This window comes from Dermacentor albipictus, unplaced genomic scaffold (assembly GCF_038994185.2).
Source record: "Dermacentor albipictus isolate Rhodes 1998 colony unplaced genomic scaffold, USDA_Dalb.pri_finalv2 scaffold_61, whole genome shotgun sequence".
Classification (NCBI taxonomy): domain Eukaryota; kingdom Metazoa; phylum Arthropoda; class Arachnida; order Ixodida; family Ixodidae; genus Dermacentor; species Dermacentor albipictus.
The window spans coordinates 311534-324591 of NW_027225615.1; the positions used below are offsets into that span (position 1 = coordinate 311534).

Consider the following 13058-nt stretch of genomic DNA (forward strand, 5'->3'; position numbering starts at 1 on the left):
TAATGTTATTGCTCTGGGCAGTGTCGATGAGTTGAATGCTTGCATGTGGCCATAGATGCGTTTGAATGAGCGATGGTTGTTTAATCGATTGGACATGCACATGGGGAATTTGAGGGGTAGAGGTGAGAGATAAGCGCAGTTTATATACTTGTGTAGCAAACCAGCAACAGAATGGCGGGTGTTTAAGGATTCGAGAGTATTATCAGTTTTTATTTGAGTTATGCTGAGATGACGGCTGTATTTTTGAGAGATGAAACTAGCAGCACGGCTTTGTATCACTTCGGGCATGGGAATTGTATATTTTTGGTGAGGAGACCAGATTGATGATGCAAACTCGAGCTGAGGACGGACGTATGTTAGGTAGGCATGTTTACGGACATTGGTCGGGCAGCTTCATAAATTACGACGTACGTTACCCAAAGTTCTGGAAGCCTTGACACAAATAGTGGTGATGTGAAAGGCCCAGGGAAGATCATGTGTTAAATGCACACCCAGGTACTTACACAATGGAAGGAATTCAGGTATAGTATCTAAGACATGTAAAGTTGGAATTATTGCGTTTGCGACTGAAGGTTATGAGCCTGCATTTGGATGGGTTAAGGGACATAAGCCAGATGTTAAAAGTTTAATTGTGGGGTTTTATGTGCCAAAACCACTTTCTGATTATGAGGCATGCTGTGGTGGAGGACTCTGGAAATTTTGACCACCTGGGGTTCTTTAACACGCGCCTAAATCTAAGTACACGGGCGTTTTCGCATTTTTCCTCTATCGAAATGTAGCCGCCGTGGCCGGGATTCGATCCGCGACCTCGTGCTCAGCATCCCAACACCATAGCCACCGAGCAACCACGGCGAGTTAAGCCAGATGTTGCACCAATGACAAATAATGTTAAGCTCATTTTGCAGAGCGATGTGGTCTTCGACATCCATGGTTGTACGATATATGGTACAATCATCTGCAAATAAGTGTGTTGTGTCGGCAGCGGCAGGCAAGTGGGGGCCCCCGGCCAGCGAACGCGCGGCGAGCGCCGACGCAGAGAGAAAGAGACACAGAGCCTGCTGCTCCTTATGAAAACCGGAACAGGACTCGGCCGGCTCGCGGCCGTTTATTACTAAAAAGGACTTCACATGCCAGATGACACCTTTTCAAGCTCAGCTTGAAAAAGAAATACATGACCTTGAATTTAGAAGCAGGCAGCTGAACTTGGAACTGCACGGGATTAAAGAAGTAGCCAACGAGGATCTTACAGTTATATTAAATAACGTGGCTGACAAACTTCGGGTGCCTCACTTGATGGAATCAGACATTGCAACTGTTCATCGCATTCCCGCTAAACGTGATAAGGTGCCAGGCATCTTTGTTCGTTTTACGAAGCAAGCAATAAGAGATAAATGGATCAAGAATAGAAAGAACCTTAAGGAGAGCGTGCCAGCCATTTTCGTGCAAGAAAACCTAACACGCTGCAATAGAGAATTGCTCCAGCCAACGAAAGAACGCGCCAAAGATATAGGATACAAGTTTACTTGGTATATCAATGGAAAAGTTTTCGGTCGTAAAAGTGAGGGTGTGAGCGTCATCCATGTGAAGGGAAAGAGCGACTGGAATCGATTGTAGCATTGTTTGATATTGTCTTTTGTGTTGCTCTTGAAAAAAAATAATCAAAATGCCGCAGATGTGTTATTATCTGCCGAATGACCTGAACCACACTACTTCATGTATCGCGCCAACATTGCTTAAAGCTATTCACCTAAATGCACGCTCTGTAAGGAACAAGACAATGTGTTTAGAAGAGTTTTTTGGTGAATTTTCATTTACTTTTTCTTTGATAGTGCTCAGTGAAACATGGAGCACCAATGATTCAGATATTTTTACGATGAGTAACTATAAAACTTATTACTTCAACCGCTCCAGCCACCGCGGGGGAGGCGTTGATTTACTGATGTCTAATGGCATTGAATGCGACAAGTTGGACTCGTACTGCCTAATTACTGATGATTTTGAAATCGTATCAGTTTGTACTGGCAGATTCGTGTTTTCGGTTTGCTATCGTCCTCCCAAGGGAAATATGGTAAAGTTTTTGGAATTTTATGATGATTTTCTTTCATTTATAACAGATGGAAAATATACACTAATAGCTGGAGGGGATTTTAATATTGACTTGTTGAAGGATAGTGTTACTACTAGAGACTTTAACACGGTTTTGTCTTCCAACGGTTATGTTAACCTTGTTACAGTACCAACAAGGGTCACACCAGAAAGTGCGTCTCTTCTCGATCTGCTGATTACGAACTCCTCCCAACAAATAGGTGAAACAGGCGTAATATCATGCGCAATCAGCGACCACCTTCCAGTATTCATGAGCATAAATAAGACTGGAGTGGTAAAGTATCGACAAGAAAAAGCAAAGTACCAGTGTATAACTAATGATGCCCTGAATTACTTTCGCAACTCACTGGCACAAGTTCATTGGGATAACATTGGCATTGCTAGTGACGCAAACGAGGCTTACAATGAGTTTCTCTAAGTATTCAAAAAGCTCTATCATGCCTGCTTCCCATTAAAAGATCGTGAATCAAAACGTAAAACTCGCAAACCTTGGGTAACTTCTGAGTTACGCCAAGAAATTAAAATGAAAAACAAGCTTTACAAGTTTATCTTTTTAAGTTCTCGTTCAACAGATGACCTGCGGATGTTTAGGAAATACAGGTATAGATTAACAAAAAAACTACGCCAGGCACGCGCGGAATACTACGCTAAATTACTTGAAGTTAGAAATGGTCGACACGATTTGCTGTGGTCAAGATTAAATTTTCTACTGAGACGTGAACAACGACAAGCTGCCCCAAGTACGCTAAAACTAAATAATAAAGATATATCTGGAGAAGAGCTAGCACATGCCTTTAACAACTTTACAGTTTGAAAAGAAAGCCTTCGTTATTGGTGTCTTCGTGGACTTCTCGAAGGCATTCGACTTAGTGAACCACACCATACTGCTAAATAACTTACAGCGTTATGGTTTTCGGGGACAGGCTCAAACGCTTCTTAAATCATATTTATCCCATAGAAAACAGGCTCTCTGCATAGACAATATGAAATCTGAACTAAAATCTGTTACTTCCGGCGTCCCACAGGGCAGTATATTGAAACCGTTACTATTTAATATGTTAATAACATTAACTCCACTGCTAAATTTGTTATCTACGCTGACGACACTAGCATCTTTCTTGCTGGAAATTATTTAGATCTTCTTGTTCGAGAATGCAATGACACTATGAACGAATTACAAAAATGGTCTGAATCCAAGTGCATGCGTATAAATGAAAAGAAGACACAAGCTGTCATATACCGCCCTAAAAATAAGCCAGTTCCCTCGCCCCTCGAGATTAAGCTGAATTCACGACGTATAGATGTGGTTGAGCAATTTAAATGTCTCGGAGTAGTTTTCTCCTCCTGTATGTCTTGGGAAAATCACGTGGGCCATATCACAACAAAACTGGCTCAAATAACTGGGATCGTAGGCCGGCTCAGATACATTCTTCCAAGGCAAGTAAAATTACTCCTCTACAATTCACTTCTTTACTCCTATTTAAACTACTGCCATTTAGTATGGGGCACAGCCACAATTAGCTGTCTTCAGCGCATCTACATTTTGCAGAAGTTCCTTCGTCATGTTCACAATGTCCCCTGGGGCTCACCGAGCGCGGATCTCTTTCTGCAAAGTAGTGTGCTGAAGATCCACAACTTGTACAAATACCGCTTAAGTGTTCGGTTTAAACTGGAAACACGGAGAAACGTAAACCACATACGTTACCTTGCTGATTTACGTACCCGAGAAGCGACCTACAAGACAAGACATACGGAAAATTGGGTAGTGCCAACCCCTCGAATAAATTCCTGTAGAGAACGCCTACAATTCACTCTTCCTTCTCTCTTAAATGCTTATGTACATAATAATTTTGATCTTTTCAGTGCGTCAAACAGTGCTTTGCGTACTATGTATGTTACCATGTAGGTTCTGTTCTTTGTGGTGAATATTGTCTAAATATTGTATAATTTTGTTATGTTTTCTTTTGTATTTGTTCATTATGTATAAGTGTTATTAGACTGCAATTACCTTTGTTTTAAAAAGCCTTGCTGTGAAGCCACTGCCAAGCGAAAGGGGGCTGCGGCTTTGTCAAGCTGTTTCTGACAGCTTTTTCTGCGCCTCTGCTGTCTGTATTTGTACAAGGCAGAAGTAAAGAATTTGATTGGTCCCAGCTCGTCAGATGACAGATGGGGGGTGCACCATCTAGCTAAACTACCATGAAACATAAATGTATGATAACACAGAGATCTGACAGGGGGCGACACTATACTACAAAGTGCATGCATGATGATATGTTAAGCGGTAGGTCATTAATATAGCTAAAAAATAAAAGGGGCCCTAGAACAATTCCCTGGGTAACACCGGAAGATACATGGCAACGGGGGAAGGAAAAGTTATCAACCACTGTGAACTGTTCATGTAGAAAAAGGAAATTTCGAATCCAAGTTAATGTAAGTGAATCTAGTCTAAATGCTAATAATTTAGATATTAGTCGACCATGAGCTACGCGACTGAAGGCTTTTGAAAAATCAAGGAACATGCTATAAGTTTGTTTATTGGCATCCAGGCTTAAGTGTAAGTCGGCGGTAAATTCCAATAATGGCCATGGTACCTTGGTGGTGAAGCAGCGCACAGACACGGACACAGTGAAGAGAAACAGGAAAAGACGACACTCGCTGCACTCGCAACTATTTTATTTCGGAACACATACTTCATGTTTATATACCCGCGCACCCTCGGGCGTCAAAGCAAATCAAGGCAAGATTAAAGGCTTTTTTTTTTGAAATCATTTGCCCGCGCACACTCGGGCGTCAAAGACATGGCACTTATCTATCATGGTGTGCAATCTTATCGTAGTTTGTTGCAACCCGAACAACCGTTTTTATTACACATTTTCTCTTCTCTTCTTTTTAGTGTACTTCCAAAAAGGCAACCTCACCGTGGCTTAGATGAACAGATGGCTAACTAATGCAACCCTCTCCCCTCTTGTGAATATGAAAGGCTTCGATTATTTCCCTGGTTAGCTGATCCTTATGGTGTGATAAAACTGTCGTATCATTGTAAAGTGGCCAGCACCCATGTTGTGAGCAGTGCCCCTTGATATGGGAATGAATGTTTCCCCCCAGTGACCTTTTGTGCTCCAAAAGTCTCGTGTTTACACACCGACCCGTTTGGCCGATGTATACTTTCCCACACGATATGGGCAAACAGTAGACTACAGATGACCTGCACTCGACAAGTTTTTCTTTATGCTTGACTGTGCACTTACGACCATTTACTTTTACTTTTGTTGAAACTTTACGATCCAGTCCGGCACATATTTTTCCGAGTTTGTTAGGCGCTGAAAAAACTACTCGTAGACCATATCTGCCACCGACGTTTTTTAAGTTATGTGCAATTTTGTGTGCATATGGTAGTGACACAATTTTTTTGCTGTCAGTCTCTTGTCTGTTGCGCTCTCTCTGATAGCCATTGCGCACATAACGAATCAACTTATACGCTGATGTACAGAGTACATGTTTTTCGTATCCTGCATTCTTTAGTCTGATAACCTGTTGGCTGAAAGTTTCTTTTATTTTTTCCGGGCAAGACTTAGTTAAGGCCGCCCTCAGGCACGAGAAAGCTATGCCACTTTTTACAATTTTAGAGTGTCCCGAATTATAACTAAGCAAGGGTTTTTCTGATCGTGGATTGTATGACCAGCAAACGTGGTCCGGTGTGGAAGTTAACGCCAAGTCTAAAAACTGTAGCTTGCCATTCTTCGGCAACTCAACAGTGAAAGCCAGTCCTTGGCTGTTGTTCTTGAACACTTTCAAGACTTCATTCACTCTTACGTCCAAAACACCATGTTCGATTATAACCAAAAAATCGTCCACAAAGCGGAACACTTTTACCGCTAGGTCCTTAAGGTTTGCAACTATCGCTTTGTCTATGCTACCTAAAAAAATTGTGTAGGTAGGTGGTGGTGGTAGGTCGTAGGTAGGTGGTGTAGGTCGTCAGACAGTTTGGCGGAGTGGCTGTGGGCGACCACGAGACCACACCTACCTAGACCAAAGAAGCACAGACCACCGGAAGGCAGAGTTGTCACCTTGGGAGACGCCACCGTTCCCGAGAACTACAAAAGGATTCTTGGACTCGGTCCGAAGTTCTGCTTCGAGCCGGCCTTCACTCCACCAGAAAAAGTAGCACTGACCAAGACCATGGCGCGTCGTGTGGCCGAAGAAGAACGTCCACGTTTCATTACGGAGTGTATGGATGTGCTTTCCAGGACAATGACCGCCGACAGAAAAGAGCAACACGTAAGGAATCTAGTGAACTTTGGCGTGAAGAACGATTTACGGTTTCTGACTTCTGATAAGGAAGGTTGTTTTGTAGTCGTGCCTGAAGGTCTCTTCCAAGAGAAGGCGATGACTGCGATCAGAAAGAGTTTCGTACGTGTCGACGTAAAAGCTAACAAGGTGAGGGATAAAGCAGTCACATTACTGGCAAGCAACAATTTTGAGCGACTTGCTTCTGCAGTTAAGCGCTCGTGCAACCTACACCTCGAATTGTTTTTCGTGGCAAAAACACATAAGGTTGACGTTCCGTTCAGAGCCATAGTATCAGAAAGGGACTCGTGGCAGTTGGTTGTATCTTCATTCCTTAAAAACCACCTTAATGGCTTGATAGTTACTGATCCCTTCCTTTTACCAAACTCTGAAGCGTTAGTAACGTACTTAAGCACGTCTAACCCTGGACGATGTGAATTCTTCAGCATAGATGTACAGGATTTGTATTACAATATTCCGCACGGTCCCTTATTATCGAGTGTTAGGCACTGCATAACGGAAGACAACGACGAGATGGAATTTGTCAGCAAATGTGGCGTTTCAGTTAATACATTTCTTGAACTATTAACATTTTACCTTGAGTCCACCTTTGTAATGTGGAATAATGTTATGTACAGACAAAAGTCCGGTATATGTATAGGCTCTAAAGTAGCTCCGGTACTTAGCACAATTTTTTTAGGTAGCATAGACAAAGCGATGGTTGCAAACCTTAAGGACCTAGCGGTAAAAGTGTTCCGCTTTGTGGACGATTTTTTGGTTATAATCGAACATGGTGTTTTGGACGTAAGAGTGAATGAAGTCTTGAAAGTGTTCAAGAACAACAGCCAAGGACTGGCTTTCACTGTTGAGTTGCCGAAGAATGGCAAGCTACAGTTTTTAGACTTGGCGTTAACTTCCACACCGGACCACGTTTGCTGGTCATACAATCCACGATCAGAAAAACCCTTGCTTAGTTATAATTCGGGACACTCTAAAATTGTAAAAAGTGGCATAGCTTTCTCGTGCCTGAGGGCGGCCTTAACTAAGTCTTGCCCGGAAAAAATAAAAGAAACTTTCAGCCAACAGGTTATCAGACTAAAGAATGCAGGATACGAAAAACATGTACTCTGTACATCAGCGTATAAGTTGATTCGTTATGTGCGCAATGGCTATCAGAGAGAGCGCAACAGACAAGAGACTGACAGCAAAAAAATTGTGTCACTACCATATGCACACAAAATTGCACATAACTTAAAAAACGTCGGTGGCAGATATGGTCTACGAGTAGTTTTTTCAGCGCCTAACAAACTCGGAAAAATATGTGCCGGACTGGATCGTAAAGTTTCTACAAAAGTAAAAGTAAATGGTCGTAAGTGCACAGTCAAGCATAAAGAAAAACTTGTCGAGTGCAGGTCATCTGTAGTCTACTGTTTGCCCATATCGTGTGGGAAAGTATACATCGGCCAAACGGGTCGGTGTGTAAACACGAGACTTTTGGAGCACAAAAGGTCACTGGGGGGAAACATTCATTCCCATATCAAGGGGCACTGCTCACAACATGGGTGCTGGCCACTTTACAATGATACGACAGTTTTATCACACCATAAGGATCAGCTAACCAGGGAAATAATCGAAGCCTTTCATATTCACAAGAGGGGAGAGGGTTGCATTAGTCAGCCATCTGTTCATCTAAGCCACGGTGAGGTTGCCTTTTTGGAAGTACACTAAAAAGAAGAGAAGAGAAAATGTGTAATAAAAACGGTTGTTCGGGTTGCAACAAACTACGATAAGATTGCACACCATGATAGATAAGTGCCATGTCTTTGACGCCCGAGTGTGCGCGGGCAAATGATTTCAAAAAAAAAAAGCCTTTAATCTTGCCTTGATTTGCTTTGACGCCCGAGGGTGCGCGGGTATATAAACATGAAGTATGTGTTCCGAAATAAAATAGTTGCGAGTGCAGCGAGTGTCGTCTTTTCCTGTTTCTCTTCACTGTGTCCGTGTCTGTGCGCTGCTTCACCACCAAGGTACCATGATCACACACCAACTAGCCCAACTTTCCACTTTACTGAACTCCAATAATGGCGTGTCGCAAGAAAATTTTTTTGAATCTGTATTGATTAGAGAAGAAAAAGTCGTTTGATTCTAGGTGACTAAAAACATGAGGCGCGATATGTTGCAGCAGCTCGCAACAAATGCATGTGAGCGCGATCGGACGATAATAATCGGTTGAATGGCTGTTACCGCTTTTGAGCACAGGGACGATTTTTGAAACCTTCCAGCCATCTGGTAGCTTTCCTGGCGCTAAGGAATGGTTGAACAAATAGGATAATATCTGACTAGAAATGGAAGAGGTATTTCGTAATATTTTAGAATTGATATTGTTACGTAGGAAGATGCAGACGAAAAGCTATATACAAGTGTATTTACAAGGAAATATGCTGCACTTGGCCAAGAGGCAACAGCCCGCACTAGCCTCTCATCCTCATCGTCGCCTTCACACTTCTTGCCTCTTCATGATCGCAAATACTGTTCTGTAGCACTACCCCCGGCGGCAAAAGCACTTTCCCGGAGCTACTAAAGGCCAGACTCGGAAGCAGTGGAGTAGGCCTTGAGCCTACTGACGTGCACGACATCACTAGATGCCAGAGTAGAGGACGAGGTTGAACTCACAAGAGCAATTTCGTATGTCACAGGCGTCACCTGGTGCAGCACGCAGTTGGCCCCTGTGTATCGTGAAAGGAGCTTCTCTGAAAGTCCGACGGGACGAGAGGGCGACCACAGCGAAACAGGCGAAAACTGAACGTCACGGCGGCGGGCGTTGTACTGACGCTGCTGAGTGGCTTGTGAGGCCGTCAGTCGAGCACGGGCAAGCTGGCGTGCATGGTCGGGGAGGGCAATGGCATCACGCGCATACTCGCTTGTTGAGATTGCAGCAGGAGGAAGTGCCGTGTCAAGGGGCAAGGCCAGTTCGCAACCATACAGTAGATAAAATGGAGAAAATCCAGCGTTGTCGTGCCGGGAAGAATGATACGCAAGTGTGACGTAAGGAAAGGCAATGTCCCAGTCGTGGTGGCCCTTGGAAATGTACTTGGACAATAGCTGCCGCGCTCACAAGCCTACTCCTAAGTCTTAACATGTCTGGCTACTGGATGTCTGCCCCGAAATAAAAGGCAATGCGACGTCTAGGGGAAGAAATAAATAAAAAGGCGAGCCGCTTTGGCACACCTGCCTTTGCGCCATGCACCCTGCACACAACAGCTTTGTTATCCCTCTCCCACTCCCCTCCACTCAGACGTCGACGAGAGGGTGAAAGGGAGACAGGAGAGGGGCGCATGAGGCCAGTGATGCGATGCAGTAGTGCCGTGAGGTGTGCACAGCACAAAGCTTGGGTGTGGCAAAACGGCCTCGTTTTTTTTCTCTCTAGGGTTTTGCACTTTTTCCATTTCCACAGACCAAGGAGCCAGATTTAATTGTTATAATTGATCATGCGACATGAGGGCGTTGTAGTAAGCGGCTTATTTTATCATACAACACAAAAGTTGCCGGTGCATCAGCTACTCAATGCTGTATGCAATATATCGTTATAAGTGGGTTCTTTTGTATCTCAAGTTGCATTGAAGATTCAGGCTTTTGTATATGAATCATTAAGCTCGTGACCAGTGCTGGTGTTTTTTTTTTCTTCTAGCGTGACACATTTTGCAACTTTAACCACAGTTGCGCGTAGTTGTAGAGATGTCCGGAAATCTTCATTTCAGGTTTCCTAATGGATGATCACTTCCATCTCTGCAGGTTCGAGTTTGACTTTGCGGATGTGTACTGGAACCCACGGCTTTGCACTGAGCACTCACGTGTCATCGACCTTCTGCGCCATGGTGATGTCTTGTACGATATCTTTGCTGGTGTCGGACCGTTTGCCATTCCCGCTGCGCGCAAGGGCTGCACAGTCATTGCGAATGACCTGAACCCGCACTCGTATACCTGGCTAAATCACAATGTGACCCTCAACAAAGTGTCAGACAGGGTGACCACCTACAACATTGATGGACGCGAGTTTATCCGGAAAGTTATGGGAGAGACCCTTGTTGAGCACTTAGCAGATGACAGGCACGTGCACATCTGTATGAACCTCCCAGCGCACGCAACAGAATTCTTAGATGCATTTGTGGGACTGCTGTCGGGAAGAGAGAATTTGAACAAGGAGGTGAAAAACTGTCACGTGAAAATCCACTGCTACTGCTTCGTGAGGGGTGTGGAGGGCGTGACTGGTGCCAAACAGAAAGTGGAAGAAGGGCTCGGGCGACCGGTGGAGAGGGACGTGCAGGTGTCATTTGTGCGCAACGTTGCACCAAACAAGGACATGATGCGGGCATCGTTTAACCTCTCGTTGAACATCTTGTGCGCTCTCGACTGCTCGCCAGCGAAGAGGTGCAAGCTGGAAGAGGAAGTGCAAGGAACGCAAGTTGGTGTTGTTGGAATGGAATAAAACTTGTTCAACTGGCAACAGTAATAGCTTAGAGCTCTGCTGTGTTTCCAGACATTTTGTATAACAGCATGCACATCAGTGGGAACGAAAACCAAGGTGTCCCTCGGTGGGCTTTTATGAGCATTTGAAAGCTAACTTGTCTGCGCTGTACAGTAATGCAAATCAGAATGCTACCGCAAACCGCAGGTGCCACACAGAGAAGCAAGACGATGAAACATCGCAGTAAGCTTGTGAGTACTCTTTATGGGAAGCAAATGAATACAAACCAGGTAAAATCACTCATGCATTTCAATAGGCATTTCAACGAACTAGCCCAAATATCAGACTTAGTAGAGTAACACATATTCACAAAACCAGCAAACCTCACTTATAATCAGTAACTGTCATGTTTGGAACAACTGTAATACGGCCCCCCCAAGACCATTCGCTCGCCCTATAAGGGTGGCAATTTTTTTTTAAAAGCTGCAGTGCCGTGCAGTCAAGACTGTTCACTACTTTTTCTTTGTTTTTCCCTAAATGATTCAAAAAGAAAATTTCACACTTACCGGTGCTTTAATCTTGCTCAAATTTTGCAGCAAGATCACATTTAAAGCAACCCTCCCCAGGTCTGGCCATTTTGGAGCTGACAAGCGCAGAGCATACATTGCGCAATAACGGTTGTGTCTGCTAAATAATACTTCGCTACACGCCACGGAAAGGTCTGAAATTTCAAACGGAACGTCGTTTGTTCTCGCTGCTGCCGTGCGCCAAGCCGGAGGGTGACATACACGTGCTACAGTCGGATACAACTTAAGTCTGCAGTGAAGCCCCGCCCACACCCTCAAAACTGCCAGCCATTTTTCCCCCGCGAGGCTGCTAATATGTATGTAGTTCATACTTCAAACTTGCCCTGTTAACTAATGGCAAATATGGGCACACTGCCATCACCATCATCGGAGCCAGCAGTCGAAAAAGTAGCATAACTGCGAGTCGGCCTAGTTGGAACATATTCATATTAATACTTGTTGTGCGCAAACAAACAGGGACGAAGAATAGGGGCAACACAAGGACGAGCGCTTTCTAACAACTGGTTTATTTTTGAAGAACTACTTACCTAAATACCCACAGAACTGCGCGATCTAGTTAACAGAGCACCCTACAGCGCATATGATACCCGCTGATCTGCGCCATCAAGTCAAAAGAGCAACGTCAATATTACATATAACACTTGTGATAAAAAAGACGTGGACAAAAGCCACCCGGTCATACTAAAAACAGCAAAGTGCATAAAAACAACCACTTACAATAAATGCGTTAAAGATGTGATGATAGAAGCGAATTTTCTTTATCTAACAATGAAACAGAAGGATGGCTGATGCATTTTTCTTTTTGTTTTTCAATCCAGTATGCTTCCACGATTTCCCTAGCGGTTTGATTCCTATGCCTGTATAAAATGTCTGTGCTAGTAAGACAAGGGGGGCAACCATGTTCTTGGCAATGCATTGCCAAATGCGTACTGGGGCGACCTTTAAGGCTAGACAAGTGCTCCCTTAACCTAGTGTTAATGCATCTCCCAGTTTGCCCTACGTACACATGACCACACGTCATAGGAATCTGGTAAACAACGTTCTTCGTGCAAGCAACAAATTGGTTCTTGCGCGGATGTTTAACAGTTCATTCTTTCTGTACATCACCCTTACTTTCAAACTTCTTTTTAACCTTGGAACACACACTACCTATTTTGTTTCTTGCCGAAAATACTACTTTTACTTCATAACTACCAGCCACTTTTTTAAGTCTGTGTGGAAGGCCGTGCACATACGGAATCACTGAAACATTGGAACCTCCATCCTTCTGCCTTTGATTCTTTGTGCATTGTCCTTTATCCTTGTTAAGTTCTTTCATTAGTCTAGCACACGTCGCCAGCATCACAGCGAGCGGGTACCCAGCCTTTCTCAACCTGTCAACTTGCTCAAAGAATGCAATCCTTACAGTGTGGTGGCATGACTTCAACAACGCTGTAGAACAACGAATGTAGAAAACGTTAAAAAGAAAGCGGTGGAGCTATTGAAAAAATGTGACCAAGATAAGCTTGCGTCACGTGTAAAGAACTCAAAAGGAATGAAATTGGAGATATTTTTTACGGAAAAACCCAGAAGCAAGCAATTCCGTTTAGGCCAATTGTGTCCGAGAGAGGGTG

General features: G+C 43.9%; 1 protein-coding gene across 1 annotated transcript in view; it reads left to right on the forward strand.

Moving 5' to 3' along the window:
- LOC139053052 (tRNA (guanine(37)-N(1))-methyltransferase) overlaps nt 1–10905 on the forward strand; it is a 92139-nt gene extending 81234 nt beyond the window's left edge. The window contains exon 4 of the mRNA XM_070530186.1: nt 10186–10905. Coding sequence (XP_070386287.1) covers nt 10186–10879 — 694 coding nt within the window. The 3' untranslated portion in view covers nt 10880–10905. The remainder of the gene's footprint in view (nt 1–10185) is intronic.
- The last annotated feature ends 2153 nt before the right edge of the window (nt 10906–13058 follow it).